The 18,727-nt window shown below is 46.2% G+C and overlaps 1 protein-coding gene across 5 annotated transcripts in view; it reads right to left on the reverse strand.

The window, feature by feature from the left end:
* The window catches only part of KSR1 (kinase suppressor of ras 1), a 113,706-nt gene that overhangs the window by 33,753 nt on the left and 61,226 nt on the right, over positions 1-18,727 (reverse strand). For all 5 annotated transcript variants that reach the window (XM_024195435.3, XM_024195433.2, XM_024195431.2 and 2 more), the window contains 2 exons: positions 5,706-5,853; positions 1,486-1,957 (listed from right to left, as the gene is read on the reverse strand). In XM_024195435.3, the coding sequence (XP_024051203.1) occupies positions 1,486-1,957; positions 5,706-5,814 (581 nt within the window). In that variant the 5' untranslated portion in view covers positions 5,815-5,853. The remainder of the gene's footprint in view (positions 1-1,485; positions 1,958-5,705; positions 5,854-18,727) is intronic.

Raw genomic sequence — 18,727 nt, forward strand, 5'->3', positions numbered from 1 at the left:
AAATCAAAAACTGTATACTTGCTCCTGTCAGAGGCCCAAGAGTGTGTGGGGGTCTGTACACACTTCATTTGCACTTGCATTTAAAAGCTACGCAGAATTTATCACATGGTCACATGTGGTTTTGTGCTGAAGTCTTCCATACACATCAGTAACCATAACTAACTAAGCTAACTTTCCTTCCCTCCCTTTATAGAAGAGGATGCAACTTCCTTACTCACCTCTATAGCAGCTCATAACCAACTCCTTTGTAAAAGGCTTCAGGAAAGCCAGGTCCCAGCTGGACAATAGGGGCTGGTCTACACGGGGGAGTGGGGGGAAGAGAGGAGGGGTGTCGATGTAAGATACGTTGACTTCAGCTACGGGAATAGTGTAGCTGAAGTCAACGTATCTTATTTCGACTTACCTCCTGTCCTCACGGCACAGGATCGACAGCCGTAGCTCCCCCGTCGACTCCGCTACCGCCGCTCGCTCTGGTGGAGTTCCGGAGTCGACGGAAGCGTGTTCGGGGATCAATATATCGTGTCTAGACGAGACAAGATATATCTATCCGATAGATCAATTGCTACCCGCCGATTCGGCAGGTACTCTGGACGTACCCTAGGTCTCAGCTCTGAACTCCTTCAAAGGGGTGGAGGGTTTAGCTAAGTGGTACTGATTTGGTGCCAGCTGCAAAGTTTTGGGGACGCTTGGATCAGGAACCAAAGTCAGGGGCGTTCAGACTTTGTAGGGCGGTTGTTTCATGCTCATTTGCATAAATAATGAAATGCTGCATTAACAGAACACCTTTCATCCCAAAATATCTACAAAGCATATCACAAGCATTAAACTGATAAAAAATGAGATCTGTATATAGTGGTGTGCGTCTCTGAGATGCAGCTGTTTAAAAGCCACAGCAACACTTAAAACACAACTTCAGACAAGGAGCGAAAGACACAATAGCCAACTGAATTGTGTATATAGTTGCTGTATATAGAATTTGGCAGAGATGTTTTTGCACACACACACACACACACACACACACACACACACACACAAAAGAGCGATATCCTCAGTAACAGTAAGTAAGCCAAACCCCTATATTACGTGTGATCTGAAAGACATCATAGCTACAAAAGCCAATTAATATTGTGCTAGGGCATCCATCCATAGGGATTCTGCACCACAACCAAACATCACCTCCTGCAAAATCTGGATCCACACAAGTATTGATGCTGATCCAACCCAGCTTAGTTTGAGAGCAGATGGGACAGCAGGACAGGGTGCAGTGGCTTGGGCCTACTGTAGTGCTACACTAATGCTATCCATCTTGTGCACAAGGTTAAGAGTTGCATAGCGTTTGTATCGCGCCTACGTCAATTTCAGCAGCAAGACTTCTTTAGAACACATGGTCTGTTTCACTTTATAACAGGTCTAGCTAATCTGCAAGACAAGACTTCCTGGTTACATTGGATCGGAGATATGGGAATTGGAAACCCCAGTGCTTACTTTACAGGAGGAACTTCATCTATCCTGTTGCCCAGCTGTGATTCATGGGACTTGCTTCTTGTGAGGGTTGGAAAGTTCGGTAGCAGCTGAAAAACCTTCCGGCAAGGCGGAGGGGGAGTCCGTGGAGGTTTCAATTTGTGACGCCTCTTTAACTGAGGCGTCGTCGGCGGTGTGATGGTGATGCTGTGAGGAGTCCTAAATACTACTCGACCACTGTGGGTGGGGAAGGCTAAAGGTTCCAGGAAGCTGTCTGTGTAGCTCGAAGGTCCTTGGCTCGAGGCAAGAGAATCCGAAGAAGGTATAGCAGACACGGACACAGAGCGTGCCTGCTGGCTGTTGCCCTTCGAAAGATGCAGCATGCCATGAGTCCACGTGGGGCCTGTAGGACAGGAGGGTTCTGCGGGGTGTGCAGAGGTGCTCTCTCGACGCACATCAGAAGGATTCCACAACAGATCTTCTTTTAACTCCCCACCTGTTCACCGAGAGTATCAGTGTTAGCAATTGACAGAAAACCAGCACAGTGCGGCTTAAGGACAATAGGAGGTTTTTCCCTTGTCATCTGGCCAGGCCATTGTTTCAACTCCTCAGTCTTTTAAACCACCAGCTAAAATTCCCTTCAAATGACTGCAACAGAAACGGTTTCCTTTTCCTGATTGTAGCCATGAGCTTCAAAACCTAAAATAAACCTCCTTCCTCCTATAGGGTGCATGACTGGCTTGGGGCTAGATGTACAAAGGTATTTAGGTACCTGAGATGGAGAGGTGCCTGGTGGGATTTAGGGAAGTGCCTAACTGAGTTAGGTTCCTATCTGCCATAGGCTGTTAATGGGAGTTAAGTCAGTTAGGTGTCCAACTCGCATTGAAAGTCTATGGAAATTAGACATCTAATTCACTTTGGCCTGGTCCACACTCACCCCCCACTTCAAACTAAGATACGCAACTTCAGCTACATTAATAACGTAGCTGAAGTCGAAGTACCTTAGTTCGAACTTACCGCGGGTCCAGACGCGGCAGGCAGGCTCCTCCGTCGACTCCGCGTACTCCTCTCGCGGAGCAGGAGTACCGGCGTCGATGGCGAGCACTTCCGGGATCGATCCCAGAAGATCGATTGCTTACCGCCGGACCCGGAGATAAGTATAGACGTACCCTTAGGCAACTTCTGTAAAGCTCACTAGGCACCTATCTGCATCTTTACGTGCCTTGATAAAGCTGGCCTTATGACAACAGAAAGAGACAGAAATGTGTATTAATGGGATGATTCCACCAAAAATACAGCCTCCCATCCCCATCTACAGCTGGAAAAATAAAGTTGCATCAAACCACAAAAACTGTATTCAAAACGTCTCCGCCGCTCACTTGTCCCCATACATCACCAGTGCTTAGCCACTGCCTGTAGCTTACCACACACCAGACACCTTGAAGTATCAAGGCACAGCTGCCTCTGTTAAAGTGATAGCGCTCATCCTCAAATTCCAGCATTTAGGCAATCTAGTAACTTTCGTTTCACCAGTGCTACATAAGCTGCCAGTTTATGCTGGGCTGGGGAAGTGAACCTGTCCAGCTTCCCCTGCAGTATGATCTTGGAAGGGGTAGTGCTCCCTTCCCTAACGCCTCTCATCCAAAGACCTCCATTAAATTCCTGCACACCCTTATGAGGCAGGCAAGTACACCTCTACCCCGATATAACCGGCCCGATAGAACACGGTAAAGCAGCGCTCCGGGGTGGCGGGGCTGCGCACTCTGGTGGATCAAAGCAAGTTCGATATAACATGGTTTCACCTATAATGCGGTAAGATTTTTTGGCTCCCGAGGACAGCGTTATATTGAGGTAGAGGTGTATTATCCATCAAAGGAGGCTGTGAGTGGTGAATAAGACCCGCATCCATCTAAACACTTATGCATAGGCTTAACTTTAAGCACGAGAGACATCCCATCGAAGTCAATGGGACAACTCACACACCTAAAGTTCAGCACATGCTTAAATGACTTGATGGATCAGGGCCAAAGACATTAAGCATCTTGGCTTATGTAACACTAGCCAGTCAGTGGCAGAACTGGGAACAAGAGTCCTGGCTCTGTGTCCTCGGCACTAACAACTACCTCTCGTACGATAATATCATAAATGAGAACTTTCGGTCAGGTGCCATTGCTTACAGGAAACAGCAACATGTCTCTTGAGCTAGAGGCGATGGCTGTTTTGCCACTGTATGGATGGAAAATACTTGACAACCTAAAGATGGAAAGATTAGAAGAAGAAAAAAAAGAAAAAAAAAAGGAAAGGAAACATGAAGTCAAGTTCTTTGCTAACTTTTCCGTTTGCAGGTCCTTAGATTTGCCAGAGGTACAAACTGTCAGATTACCAACAGGAAATGACACGAGTTGGCATGGCAACTTCCACCTTTTCATGTTCTCTGTATGTATATACATCTTCTTACTATATGTTCCATTCAGTGCATCTGATGAAGTGGGCTGTAGCCCACGAAAGCTTATGCTCAAATAAATTTGTTAGTCTCTAAGGTGCCACATGTACTCCTGTCCTTTTTGCGGATACAGACTAACACGGCTGCTACTCTGAAAAATGACAGAGCAGTAACTGCTACAAAGAAAGATCTGATGCAGATAAGGATGGTTTGCTGCAAGTAACACTCCCAGGCTTCCATAAAACTACAGCATACTGTGCCTTTAAGAGCAGCACTTTTCCAAGAAGGGGCTTTGAAAAAACAGAGTTCACTAGCTCTGAGTGACTTGAAACCAGATCCAATCAGTTTGCGTAAAGGTGCTTATTTCACATTTCCCCCCTCCACCCCCTTACAATCTGAAAAAGTCATGCTAGGTTTTTTCTGGCTCTTGCACCACAACCAATACAGATCTGCAATTGCAACTCTGCTAATGAGTCTGTTAATGAGGGAGATATATATGCAACTATCCCCCCTCCCTGCCCCCCCCCCAAAAAAAGGTATCCTGATTTTTCACACTTGCTGTCTGGTCACCCTAAGCTGGAGGCATATCTAAGTAGGGCCCTATCAAATTCATGGCCATGAAATACGCGTCATGGAACATGAAATCTGGTCTCCCACTATGAAATCTGGACTTTTGTATGCTTTACCCCTATACTCTACAGATTTCACAGGGGAGACCACAGTTTCTCAAATTGAGGGGTTCTGACCAAAAGGGAGTTGCAGGGGGTCACAAGGTTATTGGGGGGGGGTTCATGGTATAGCCCTTACTTCTGCGCTGACTTCAGTGCTGGGTGGCTGGAGAACGGCGGCTGTTGGCCAGCGCATCACCAGCAGCACCGCAGAAGTAAGGGGGGCAATACCATACCATGCCATCCTTACTTCTGCACTGCTGCTGGTGGCTGCGCTGCCTTCAGAGCTGGGCTCCCTGCCAGCAGCCACTACCAGCAGCACAGAAGTAAGGGTAGCAGTACCACAACTCCCCCCACCCCCCCTTATAATAATCTTGCAACCCCCCCACAACTCCTTTCGGGTCAGGACCCTACAATTACAACACCGTGACATTTCAGATTCAAATACACCGCTACCTCGATATAACGCGACCAGATATAACACAAATTCAGATAGAACGCGGTAAAGCAGTGCTCCGGGGGGGCGGGGCTGTGCACTCCGGTGGATCAAAGCAAGTTCAATATAACGCGGTTTCACCTAGAACGCGGTAAGATTTTTTTGGCTCCCGAGGACAGCGTTCTATCGAGGTAGAGGTGTAGCTGAAATCATGACATTTATGATTTTTTAAATCCTATGACCGTGAAATTGACCAAAAAGGAACCGTGAATTTGGTAGGGCCCTATATGCAAGGCAAAGCCAACAATATCCGGACATCTGGTCACCCTACTCCAGCTCCACATGCCAAAGAAGTGTGTTGGCGCTACTGTTTAAAACAGAAGTCAATCTTTTTAGCAGTCAGCAGCCTGGACTCTGAGCAGGTCTGCTGAGTTAGAAAGGACCATTTATATAGTCCTTTCCAGAACCAAATGCACCTCGAGAGTCATTTCCTGTCTGCCGATGGGTACACAGCTCCTGATAACTTCAAATCACATGAACCCCATGTGCATCCAAGGGCAAAAGTTGGCCCTTAAATGTTGCCAGCAGAATAAGCCCAAGAGATTCTCCAGAAGATATTTAGGACTAAGCAAGATGGAGTTCGGGGGTGACTGTCTAATTAGCCACTAATCCCAGCAAACAGCAAGGAAATCTCTACCTGATTCGGTCACCTTCCTTAAGCAGGTGAGAGCCCCATTGAGTCTGGAACACTCCTCGTCACTGGCCCCACATCTCTTCATGGTTTCTTTCACCTTGGACTCATTCATATCCAGTAAGGCATCTAGGGTTAGCTCCTCTGGGATTCTCTGCAGAGAAAAAGGGGAGAGAAAAAATGACTATTCTTTATTTGTTCCGGAGCATTTCCGGTAGAGCTGCCACCTTGTTGTCAAGGATCTGATGCATGATTCACTCATTTCAGCTGTGACTCTCTCTCAAGGGTCAGTCATGACTGCACAGCATACCTCACTCAACCGTGCCCAGCTGTGTTCCCCAAGCTTGTCTGAAAGCCTCTCTCGCTAACCTGTGAGTAGGCAGATGTATGGTGCATCAGCCGCCGGTTACACTCACTCTCCTGTTAGTAACGGAGGCTTGTTGTGGCAGAATTAGAGCGACTCGGAAAGCGGGTTTCCCCCGTTGTGGAAAAATTTAAACAAACAAAAAAATCATTGTCAAAAAGTTTCAGAGGAAGTTTGATTTTTTTCAATCAAAAAACCCCCCAAAAAGCGTGGAAAGTGAAAAAAGGGGGGGGGGGGAGTTTGCAGCTAGAAGTTTTCTGATAAAAAAATAAGAGGAAAGCAGACATTACACACACACACACACACACACACACACGACAAAACTCCAGTTTTTCCATTTAAAAATAAGCATCAGTGGATAACTTTCAACTAGCCCTAGCCACGATCTTGCCAAGGAATATATTTGTGCTACACTTTACAAACACAACAACCCACTGAAGCCAAAAAATATGGGATAAGGCGCAAAAGAGATGGACACAAAAGATATCGCAGGCTAGGAAGCTTGAAGTGATTTGGTATTTCCTGCACATAAGTCAAGTTTTGTTTTTACACCACCCCTCTGTTTCCAACTAAGACTTACAAACAGGGCTATCCTTAGGCATATGCTGGCTGTGAAGGGCACCTGAAAATTTGGGGCACCCCTGGGTCTTGGTGTCCACCCTCCCACCTCTTCCTATCCCTGTTCTGACCCTTCCTGCAGGCTCCCACAGCTAGCTGCTGCAGCCTAGTGAGTTTTCCTCCAGTTGGGATCTAGTAACTTAAAAGGGAAAAAGCCTCAGTCTGCCAGCCCGATTAGCCCAACTTCAAATTCAAGTGGTAATGAAGCCATTTAAGAAGCATTTGCCAAACCCCAGGTACAGACTGTCCATTTCTGAATTCACTGACAAAAACAGTTGTGCATGACTAATATTTACTCAGAACATATTAGTCTACAGGACCTTAGTTTAAAATTATTTCATTAGTGTGTTGCTGAAGATGATAAAAATCACATCTCTAAAAAAAATCCTTGCATAGATTTTTAGATGCACAATCTAAGTATTCATCTGTAGCCTTAAATGCTTGGATCTTCAGACATAATTTTTTAAGTAAATCCTTCAAAGAGACTACCCTTATCTAAAATACACATTTTAATTTTTAATTGCTATAGTACAAAAAACTTGCTTTCAACTTCTTCCTGTCCATCCCTTTCTCCCTTCACACCCCTGTTGAAGAGACAACAACCCTTTCCTGACAGATAGTGGGACAAAGGAGTTTCCCTTTCTTTACTTCTAGACTATTTGATGAACTAGTTTTAAGAGAACCCTCTAGTAAAATCAGTACCTTAGTACGATATAAAACCCTTTGTTATGCCTAAAATCTTTGGAAACATTTTTTTAAAGTCGGCGAAATTTCATAAACATGTCTATTGTTATGGAGCTCACACAGTAAATTAGTGTTCCCTTTTTCTAAAAGCAATGAACATTGTTATGAATGCACTAAACCTCTGACTGGTTAATTTAAAATGTCTGTTTCAGGGAGTTAAATATGTAGTAATCTGGAATGATTACTTTATGAAGGCTTAAGAGTACATTTAAAATATAAAATCAGCTTAGAAATACTGATTAAGAAAACGTAAAACAGAGAAGAGCTGCATCATGTATTCCATAATATTTAATGTTGTATACAGCAGGACAGCTGACTTGCCCTTACTACAAAGTTTTTGCAAATAAATCTCTGACAAACTTCAGGGTATATCAAAAACCCACGACTGACATTTTTTATTCCCAAATTTAGTGCTTTTAATCAGGTACCTTCTGCATGTCCAGTCTTCACCTTCTGGCATGCAGTGGAAAACATGCTCCATTTTCTTTAGAAAGAAATTGCAGACGAGTGTTTTTTTCAAATATCAGAGGGGGTAGCTGTGTTAGTCTGTATCCACAAAAACAACGAGGAGTCCGGTGGCACCTTAAAGACTAACAGATTTATTTGGGCATAAGCTTTCGTGGGTAAAAACCTCACTTCTTCAGAGGCATGGAGTGGAAAATTACAAATACAGGTATAGTTATACTGACACATGACGAGAAGGGAGTTTGGTTCTCCACTTGTAAGGTAACGCTCTTCTCTTCATGTGCCATTATAGCTATGCCTGTATCTGTAATTTTCACTCTATGCATCTGAAGAAGTGGTGTTTTTTACCCACGAAAGCTTATGCCCAAATAAATCTGTTTTCTTTAAGGTGCCACCAGACTCCTCGTTTTTTCAAATGTCATTTGCTTCATGGATTTGGCTAGAAGGGTGTGAGCAGGGTGGGGAAGGGAAGAGAGGCGGGAGACAGTGGGGAGAGGGCTGGACCTGCGCAGGGCCTGGGGCGGAGCAGGAGTAGAGTATGGGCAGAAGAGGTGGGCTGGGGAGCTGGCCTCCCCAAGCAGCAGCTTCACCCACCGCCCATGACAGCAGGTAAGAGCGGGTCGGCTCCCGCACACCTAGCGCGCATTGCAGTCTCCTTAGGTGGTGTCATATTCACAGAGCTGAATGCGCCAGCACCGTGCAGTCTGCGGGAGGGAGAGGGTACGGGGGTCTCTGCGGGGAACTGTGACTCTCCGCCACCATGAGGCGGGCCAGGCAGCTCGGTATCCTTTGCTGCCTGGTCCCCCCGCCAGGCTGCAAGCCCAGGCTGCCGTCAGGCATAGGGGCACCAGTTTAATAATACTGCATAGGGCCCCATAAATCCTAAGGACGGCCCTGCTTACAAACAGGAGAAGGTTAATAAGGAGTATAAGAAATGGGATAACAGGCGGAGAGATACAAGAATTCCTCTGAAACTTTTGCTCACAACAATCACGGTTACTAACCCTCATGATTTTACCACAAGTCTTGCGACATATCGTTCTTTTTCTTAACGGCCGCACAGTTCCTGGAGCCATAGGATTACAGGACAATTACAACTTTTTTTTTCTTCTTCTTTAAATCAAATAAGTTTTACACCCTCATTTCTTAGGAAAAATAGCTTGAAAACTTGAGTCCTAGAGGCTCAAAACCAAGCCAAATGGTGTAAGAACCAGCAATGTGTAACTTTTTTTTTTTAAATCCCGTCTCATGATATGCCTGATTGATGATTTTTCAATGTTTGGGGTTGGCAGTACTGCTAACTGAGACCCAAACAAACATTTGAGGTTTGTGTTAAATTCTCTTCGCTCCCCACTCCCAAGACACACACAGCCATTCTGTACTTCCAGTTTAAGTCATTTTTACATTAGATTAAAGGGAAAATAATGAATCAAGAAAGGACAAAAAAAGTCTCTAAGAAAAAACAGTGTGACATTCTTCTATAACTTGCTGGGTCTGAGCAGAATGCAAAACTGCAACTGCCTCAATCAGATGCCTAGGAATTTAAAGGCACAGTACGGAATAAAAAGCGCTGCTTTTCTTGAATGATTTTTGGTCAGATCAAAAGTAGGAGGCACCAAGACCCTTAGCAAAAACACAATGATAATGTATGCTCTTGGGGGATTTGTAGCCAGCTACTACAGATGCCACCAGTGCACATAAATATATAATAAAACGATGGTTATTCTCTCACTCTTATCTGATTCTGGGTAAGTTCATCTCAAACTAGATGATTCACACAGAACCTTTTGAGATTTCCCCCATCACTAGTTTCTATAGGACAGAGGTAAATCCGGGACCTACAAAGAGACAGTTGGGAGGGATAAGTCACACTTCTACCGTTTTCATATTTTTCAATCATTTCAAGTGTTGTAAAATGCTCTACTAAATGTCCTCCAAACTAAGGGTAACATTTTCACAAATGCTGAAGTAACTTAGGTGCATGTCTACCCTTAAAATGCTACACGCTGCACCACTTCAGTGTAGACACTACCTATACTGACAAGAGAGGTTCTCCCATTGGCATAGGTAACTCACCTCCCTGGGTACGTCCAGACTACCCGCTGTACCGGCAGGTAGCGATCGATTTATCGGGGATCGATATATCGCGTCGCGTTAAGATGCGACATATTGATCCCTGAACACACTCCCCGTCGACTCCGGAACTCCACCGGAACGAGCGGCGGTAGCAGAGGGAGGTAAGTCGGAATAAGATATGTCGACTTCAGCTACGGTATTCCCGTAGCTGAAGTTGCGTATCTTACATCGACACCCCCTCCAGTGTAGACCAGGCCCCTCAGAGACAGTAAATGGAGGAATTCTTCCATCGACCTAGCACGCTCTAACTGGGAGTTAGGTCAGCATAGCTAAATCTCTCGAGGGTGGGGATTTTTCATCTAAATGAAACCATGACATGCTGTGGGGCAGTCTTCAGTCAAACAGTGGGTTCAAAGCTTAGGGAATCACAAGAATGGGGGGGGGGGAGAGAGAGAGAGAGACACGAGACAACGGAGAGGAAAACTGAGGGAAGAATTCCAAGATGTCAAAATTTCAAAGAAAATGCAAACATTTCTCAGGAACTCATATGTCACAAGTGTTACAATATACAAATCTGCTGCTTCTTAGGAAAGATCACACAGCAACAGATCATCTGAAACAGGAACAACATGGGGCCAAAGTCTGCTCGTCTTTGGCACCATTCCCATGGAAGCCTACGGCGTTCTGCAGGCATATGGCCAGCAGAATTGGCTGGCAGAATCTAAGCCCACACCTACCACAGTAGATTCATTACTTCCCTGGCCACATCCAGCTTCCACTCCAATACACCCCCTAGACGTTCACAAACATCTCTGCCCTGAATGTGCGCCAGGGTCAGCTCTACAAGACAGGTAGTTATCTTCAGAAGATGCAAGAAACCCTGTAATGGGCAATTATGCCATAATCTGACCCTTGGGGAAAGTTTCCTCCTAACTCTTACCAGTTAGTGGTTGACTTTCTATAGATTCCAAGGCCAGAAAGGACCTGCTCTCGCCTCCTATATTGTACAGACCACAGAACTTCCCCAAAATAATTCCTAGAGCAGATCTTTTAGGAAAAAATAAAAATCCCATCTTGATTTCAAAGTGGCCAGTGATAGAGAATCCACCACGATCTTTGGTAAATTGTTCCAATGGTTAATTACTCTCACCGTTAAAAATTTAACACCTTATTTCCAGTCTGAATTGGTCTAGCCAATTTTTTTTTTATTTTGCCCTGAAGCATGAGGACTTATGTCTCTTATAATTTTCTATCACTTCTCATGTAAATTTAGATATTCCCATTATGTATGTAGTTAAAGCAATAGGGATTGCATTCATGTCACTTAAAAAAAAAAATTTGATTGTCTCAATTACTTTTCAGGCAGGAAAGCAACCTACATTACTTAGCTAGTCCTGTTGGCAATCCTATCATTCCAGATCAGAGTGTAAGTCATTGTACGCACACTGCCCCATGCTGTTCCAAGCATGATGCAAAGGTAATCAGTAACCTATTACAGATTTTAATTTTTAATAGCTGCAATGTGTAACAGATTAAATTTGCCCTGAGAAAGCGAAGCATCTCAGTCTCCGCTGACTCCATTAACCCCGGGTTTAAAATTGCAACTACAAATGGAGGTGTGCTGTGGTGTGACGGTTGGAGCACTGAGCTGGGAATCAGGGGACCTGGTTTCTCATCTGGGCTCTGCCATAATGTGTGCCTTTGGGCAAGGGCCTTAGTTAATCCATCTGTCAAACAGCAATAAGAAGGGATTTCCTGTCTTTATCACACACTCTGGAATCAGATAAAAAGAGCAGTGATACTTCATGATCAGGTCAATGGACTGAATACTGGTCCCAGTTACACCTGTATAAATGAGGAGTCATTCTACTGAAGTGATTCTGTATTTGCACCAGTGCAAAAGGAGAGCAGAGTCTGGCCTTGTGTGCGCACCGATAAGTGGGATAGGAGAAAGGGTGTGGTTATGCCGTCTTTTCTAGACGAGGGATGGTAGATTTTACACTATTATCCCTTGCCACTGCACTCGCATCCAGGAAGGTAGGTTCTACTCCAGGGCGATGAGGAAGTGAAATATCTGTGATAGAGACAGGTATACCGGGAGTTTGGTTTAATGATGAAACATATGGCTGCACAAATAGGAGCAGAAGATAGGAAGAGGCACGCTGGCATAAACGAATGCTGGATACTAGCTCAGGCTGCAAGCCATACACAGAGGGAAGAGTCACAGCACGTTCTGGAATTCTGTTCAGCACCAGATGATACAGAAAGATGCTCACATGTCCTTGCCTGTGAGAACTGCGCCTCCAGCCACCAGCACTCTGATAGGGGCTGCTAGGCCTAAAGCTGGCACAGCAGATTACACAGGTTCACCCATCTGTTATGGGTCGCACGGAGAAGCTGTACGCACACACCGCCCACACACATCTTTGGTCTTCCCACATTGCCTGGTGGCGGACCAGAATTCCAGAACACTCTCGCTGGGTGGCTGGCTCGCAGCCTTAGCCAAGAGCAGACTTTTTAGCGAAGGGTTAGTAACTAAAGCAATTGCTGCTGTTTGGGTCCTTGATCCTTCAAGGTGCAATACGCTGCCTGAGGTGCTGAGCACCCTCAACTCCAACTCCAGGCTTGTGGGGCTGGGCCTTATAAGCACTAAAGCCAGGGGCTTCAGAAGAGCTCAGGACCCACAGTTGAGGCTGGGTTTGCACGACAGCTAGGCTACCACTTACTAAATAAGGGCCAGAGGATCAGAAGTCATCAGTAGACTGGGTGCCGAGCTCATCTGAAGATCTGGCCATCCACGCCAGACAGGAGCTGCTTGGCGCTAAGTGCTTTTGACAACCTGGCCTTGTGAATATACACGACGCTATCCTAGAAACGCTGGGATTGCAGCAAGACGGCACAAACCGCTCAGAGCTCCATACCCAGCTCTGAAGCACAATTGGGCAAGTGATTTGCTGGGCAGGGAGCGGCATTATGCTGGTCTCCCAGGAGGCACCAGACAAATCACCACAGGAAGCTGGGTACTTGCTGAGCCAATGGTCTGATCTGCTGCAGCATTTCAGTTGAATCCCTGTTTCATAAACAGGGCTCAGCTACTCTCGGTATTTGTCCATAGTGAAAACAGATGTTTACACATGCTGCCTTTTCCACAATCCCTCTGTTTCCCCCGCTCTGGGTTTGAGCAGCCTCCAAAGACATTTTCCTCCTCTTGTGGGAGGACGCACTGAAGGGTCAGCAGAGAACTCAGTGTCCAGACTACATGGCTGCTAAATCTTGGACGCTGGTTTTTAAGCTCTGTTGTGAAAACACCAGTACTCGGCAGTGGTTCAAGTCTGCCACAGCACCAGCAGCCACTTGAGTGTCTCTCGTTTGGGAGCCGACGGGGAGGCCAGATATGGGGAGTTTACTTCCTACACTTCAGCTGGCGAGTTAAGAGCCAGCAAAATGAACCACAAAAACAAAATAATTATAATCACAGATGTCAGAGGTGGGAGACACCTGTTTGGTCAGCTAGTCCCTGCCAGTCCAAGCTAGCTCCTGATGCAGTCGGAGCACTGCCAATCACCGCCAAATGACAACATGTACTCAGCAAAGGCTCCGCAGAGTTGGCAAAGCGTTAAGGGAGGCTGGCAAGGATTTAAGGAGACCGTACAAACGCTACCCACTTCTTCGCTAGCTCACAGGACACTCCTGTGCAGCTTTTGCTCTCAGAAATGGCCAGACCCCACAACTCGTCGCTTGCTCTTCTCCCTCTTTTGAGCAGGATCATGGCTGGGTCAGACAACACGGCCAACTCCCTATCCGCACCCCACGGGAGCAGGATGAAATGATATTGGAGTATTTATTACGAATGCTCCAGTCCCTGCTGGGGGTGGGGGATGTACAAACTGCTTTGCAAAGATAGGCCTAGTCGATACAGTTTTTGTACTGGTATAAATGCAGAAATAAAAATAAAATTAAAATGGCATCACCCAAACAAACAGTTAAACTGGTAAATAAATTAATACCTAGCTCTTAGCTAGTGCTTTTCTTCAGTAGATCTCAAAGCACTTTACAAAGGAACCTCCTTTTACATATGGGGAAACTGAGGCACAGAGCAGTGGGGGGAGAAGAGATGACTTGACCAAGGCCACCCAGCAGGCCAGTGGCAGAGTCAGATCTGCTAAGTCCTAGTCTTGTGCTCCACGCACTAGGCCAAGCCCTACCTTGGATGCAGTTATACCCACATAAAGGCGTCCTGTACGAGTATAACATTTCCCCTTCTCATACTGGATAAGCTATACCTGTCTAAAGCACCTTCCTACCGACATAACTGCATTCACACTAGGGGATTGTGTGGATTTAACCATATCAGCCCAGTAAAAGCAGTACAACTTTCTACCAGAGACAAGGCCTAAGCCCCAATCCCTACTACGAGCAGGCATCTGGAATGGCATCCTGGCTGGGTTCCTGACAGACTACAAACAGAGCAGAGAGAGAGGGAGAGCAGCCAGGCGACCGCTCCTCTGCACAAGATTCCTGCATAGGATAGCCAGCGTGAGCTCCTAATACCACATCTGAGGAAGGCTGGCGCTTGCCAACATTTGATGAGTGGGCGTGGTCCTGTGCAGCAGCATTTGTTGCCCCACAATGCCCAAAGCTCATTCCCAGTGGCGACCGCATTCAAACCCCGTTTCATCTGCACGGAGAACTGGGAGTGCCTGTAGATTCAGGTGCGGAGCTTGCTCCCCTTGAAAGCGCTGGCCAAATTCCAGGGTGGAATTTTATCTCAAGTCTCATGATATCTGGTGTGGTTCTTAGAGCCCCAGCTCCCAGAGCGATGCACTTCCCTTTCTGGCCCTCAGGACGGCAGAGAAAAAGCCTAAAAATGTGACCTAGGTGCATGCACCCTAAAGGCCCAGAAACCGGAAGACTGATAAAACCTCCAAAATGTTATTGATTTTAAAAACTGAGATTGCCAAGCAAATCTCACGATCTTGGGACTGGCCGTACTAACATTCTCACTGGCTGCAGCAGCAGCTGGCTCCGTCATCAGCCCTGTGTTTTGTCCAGCAGATGGCATGCTCCTGAAGACTTTAAAAGCCTCCTCTTCCACCCTGAGGCTATGGCACTAGGAGGCACGGCCAAGGAGCAAATAGTGAGAAAGTCTTCAGGGTGGACGCTGCCTTGAGGGTGCATTCGGCAGCTGGCACAACAAGATGGGCTTCTACCTGAAGCCATGTGCCGTGACACCACGGACTTGGGAGCGAAAGCAGCTGCCTCACCAAACCCATAAGTGACGTCCGATGCCGCCCTTCTCCTGCCCCAAGGAGTTTAATTTTAGAGAGGGATAGAATGGCAAGTTGTAGGGAAGTATAAGCACAGAAAAGGAGATTATATTTAAACAATCCCAATGACCTTGAGTAGGGAAAGCTCAGACAGGCTTCCAGAACCTGCTGCCAGTCCCCAGGACACGCGACAAAAGAAACTAAGCCTCGGGGGGGGGGGGGGGGAATAAGAGGCTTTCTTTAAACAGCCACTCATGTGCTGCACATATGTGGTGGCTTAATATAAAATTGGTCAACCTGATCCCTGGAAGATTGGCCTGATACGATTTATCTCCGCTAGCCCCCTGGCCAATGCGATAATCATGCAGGTCACTAGTTCAAGTTGGCACTTTAAAAAACAGGCTCAGTTGTTAGCGGCTGAGCGGGAGCAGCTGCGACGAATCTAGTCGAGCAGATTCTGCACGACATGCTTTGCAAGCCAACGTCTGGCTCACGAGTACGCAACGCGGGGACTGCGACCGTTCCGATCCCGATCTCGCTAACCCCGATGGAACTCCAATGGAGTTCTTCCCGATCCACAGCAACTAAGTGAGAGATAAAGCAGCAATGGATTTAACTCCGCCTGCCTTGTTTTGGTCTGTTTTTGGACGGTGCTGCTTTAAAAATGAAAATAAACCCAGCTCAAACACAGACCTCACAGTCCAATCCTGAGAGGAGCTGGGCTCTTTCAACTCCGAGGGTGTTCACTGGCTTGAGCGTAGAGCCCCACCATGCAAGGCATTTCCCTGAAATGTCTTGGAGGTACAGCTACAGCCTCTGCAGAGACTGTCAAACCTAGGAGCAGGCTCTGGGCGACTGTGGTTTAAGGAAAGTAGCAGCTGCTAGACACATTTGCTTTTCCATCACCTTAAGACAGGCAAGCAGTCTAGAGAGCTGCTCGCCCAGCCCTCTGGCTGTTGCCAAAGAAGGAGTATACTGCAGTTTGTCTCTCTACCCAGATAAGACAGCCTTAAAGAAGGCCCTACACACCAATTGCACTGAGGTGCTAATTTTCTGCTCTCTACTTCAATAGCGTTTAATAGCTTTCTTTTCATTTCTGTTGACAAGGGTGGGCCCAGATGCCACTGGCTTGGTATTTATATAGGAACAGTGGGGTATGGATGAGCGATAGATGGGAAATGGGTGAGCGATAGATGGGAAATGCCAACTAGCAAAAGGGGAGACATGATCGAAATAGTTGTTCTAGGTTCCCTGGAGACAGGTTCAAACCCAAGCAGCGTTTACACAGTCCCTTCTTGCCCACAGCCTACTGCGCATGGCTCTTTCGGAGGAGACCCTGGGTTTGATACGGAGACAAGGTGTGCAGCATAGGAACCTAAACAGATCCTGCCCCCACGGGGGGGGGGCTGGGCTGGAGGGGGGGGGGAACTCCCATAGGCTTCGTTGTGTTTAAGGCTGGAGCAAACCACCCCAAATATTCTGTGTGTGGACAAAGGAATTCCTTTTCTTGCAAGGAAAATTTTCTCCAGAGGACTCGGCCCAAATACTCCCTCTTCCCCCCCAAAACCAAACCAAACAAACAAACTGCTGTGCGGCAGGCGATGTGCTGGCTGGCATATGGGACCACAGCAACATGATGTGCTATAAACCCAAGAGTGTGGTTCTGTTTCAAATCAAATCATGAGCGCTCCCATACCTTAGAGAGGAGGGATGTGCTAGCCTATGACTTGGAAGAACCAAATTCAATTCCCTGCTTTACCACAGATTTAAGGCTGTAAGAATGGCCATACTGGGTAAAACAAATGGTCCATCTGGCCCAGGATTCTGTCTTCCAATAGTGGCCAGTGCCAGATGCTTCAGAGGGAATGAACAGAACAGGGGAGTTATCAAGTGATCCATCCCCTGTCATCCAGTCCCAGCTTCTAGTAGTTGAAGGTTTAGGGACACCCAGAGCATGGGGTTGCGTCCTTGACCATCTCTGCCCCCATCCTCTGAACTTGTCTGAGCTGAACAGTCCCCGTCTTTTTAATCTCCCCTCAAATGGAAGCTGTTCCATTCCCCTAATCATTTTCATTGCCCTTCTGTGTACCTTTTCCATTTATCTTTTTTGAGGGGGGAGGGGGGGGGGAAGAGACCAGAACTGCATGCAGTATTCAAGGTGTGGGCGTACCATGGATTTAAACAGTGGCATTATGATACTTTCTGTTCCATTATCTATCCTTTTCCTAATGGTTCCCAAAATTCTGTTCGCTTTTTTGACTGCCACTGCACATTGAGCAGATGTTTTCAGAGCACTATCCACAATGCCTTCAAGTTCTCTTTCTTGAGTGGCAACAACTAATTTAGACCCCATTATTTTGTATATAAATGTGCTTTACTTTGCATTTATCAACATTGACTTTCATCTGTCATTTTGTCACCCAGTTTAGTGAGATCCCATTGGAGTTAATTACTGTGAGTGATTTTGTATCGTCACACTTCCCGTATGACCTTGAGCAAGCCTTAGTTTCTCTGTGCCTCAGTTCCCGATCTGTACAATGGGGACAACAGCACTGCTCTACCTCACCAGGGTATTAGGAGGATAAATAAATTTAGGGTTGTAGGGTGCACCGATACTAAGGTAATTAAGGTATATGCAAGACAGGCTGCTGGCAACTGTGAAGGCTTACTCACCACCCTTGGTTCAGCAGAAGAGATCTAAAAACAAAAAAAGCAAGCCAGGAAATAAACCCTTCTTAGAACAATGAGGAGGACTTTTCTACAAAACCCACCTTCATTCCAGACATACACAGAGTGTGAACTCTACCGTGTACATGCTTGAAAATGAGCACTAATGAAAGCAACCCTCAAATAAAAATGTGTGTCAATCCTCAGAACATCAAACAAGCCAGCCAACACTTCCTCCAAATCAGCCAGAGTAAAATTCACTAAGCCCTTCAGCATCACCACAGTCCATCACTCCTCCAGAGAGGGCTTATATTATGCCTGGACATTGTGTTGGTTTTCTGCCCACAGGTGAATTCCACCTGAGGGAAAGCTTTGTTTTTCGGGCTTGTCTATACATGAAGTTATTCCCAGATAAAGTGGGGTGTGGCTTTAAAGAAGAATGACTATTCCAGATTAACTCCATGGCGTACAAGCCCTTGGTATTCTGGTATCCGGAACACCTGTACACGGAGGATAGTGGAAAGTAGCAATGCATTAGGGATTTTTTGCCTCCACAAAATACCATTGCATTTACCTCCCTATAAAAACCTGCAAAATCTTCAGCAAAACTCACACGAAGACTAAGTAGATACCAAGAAACCCTTTCTACAAAACTACATGTTGAAAAAAATGTCATGGATCCCTACAGATGTTAGCAATGTTGGGATAGTTTTTGCAAAAATTCCCTAATGCAGATAAATCTATAATATATTAATGTGTGACACACACATATATGTATAATGTGTGTGTGTGTGTGTGTGTGTGTGTACGTACACACCCCTACCTTT

The sequence above is a fragment of the Terrapene carolina genome, unplaced genomic scaffold, assembly GCF_002925995.2.
Source record: "Terrapene carolina triunguis isolate 2854851 unplaced genomic scaffold, T_m_triunguis-2.0 Scaffold231, whole genome shotgun sequence".
NCBI classification, from domain to species: domain Eukaryota; kingdom Metazoa; phylum Chordata; order Testudines; family Emydidae; genus Terrapene; species Terrapene triunguis.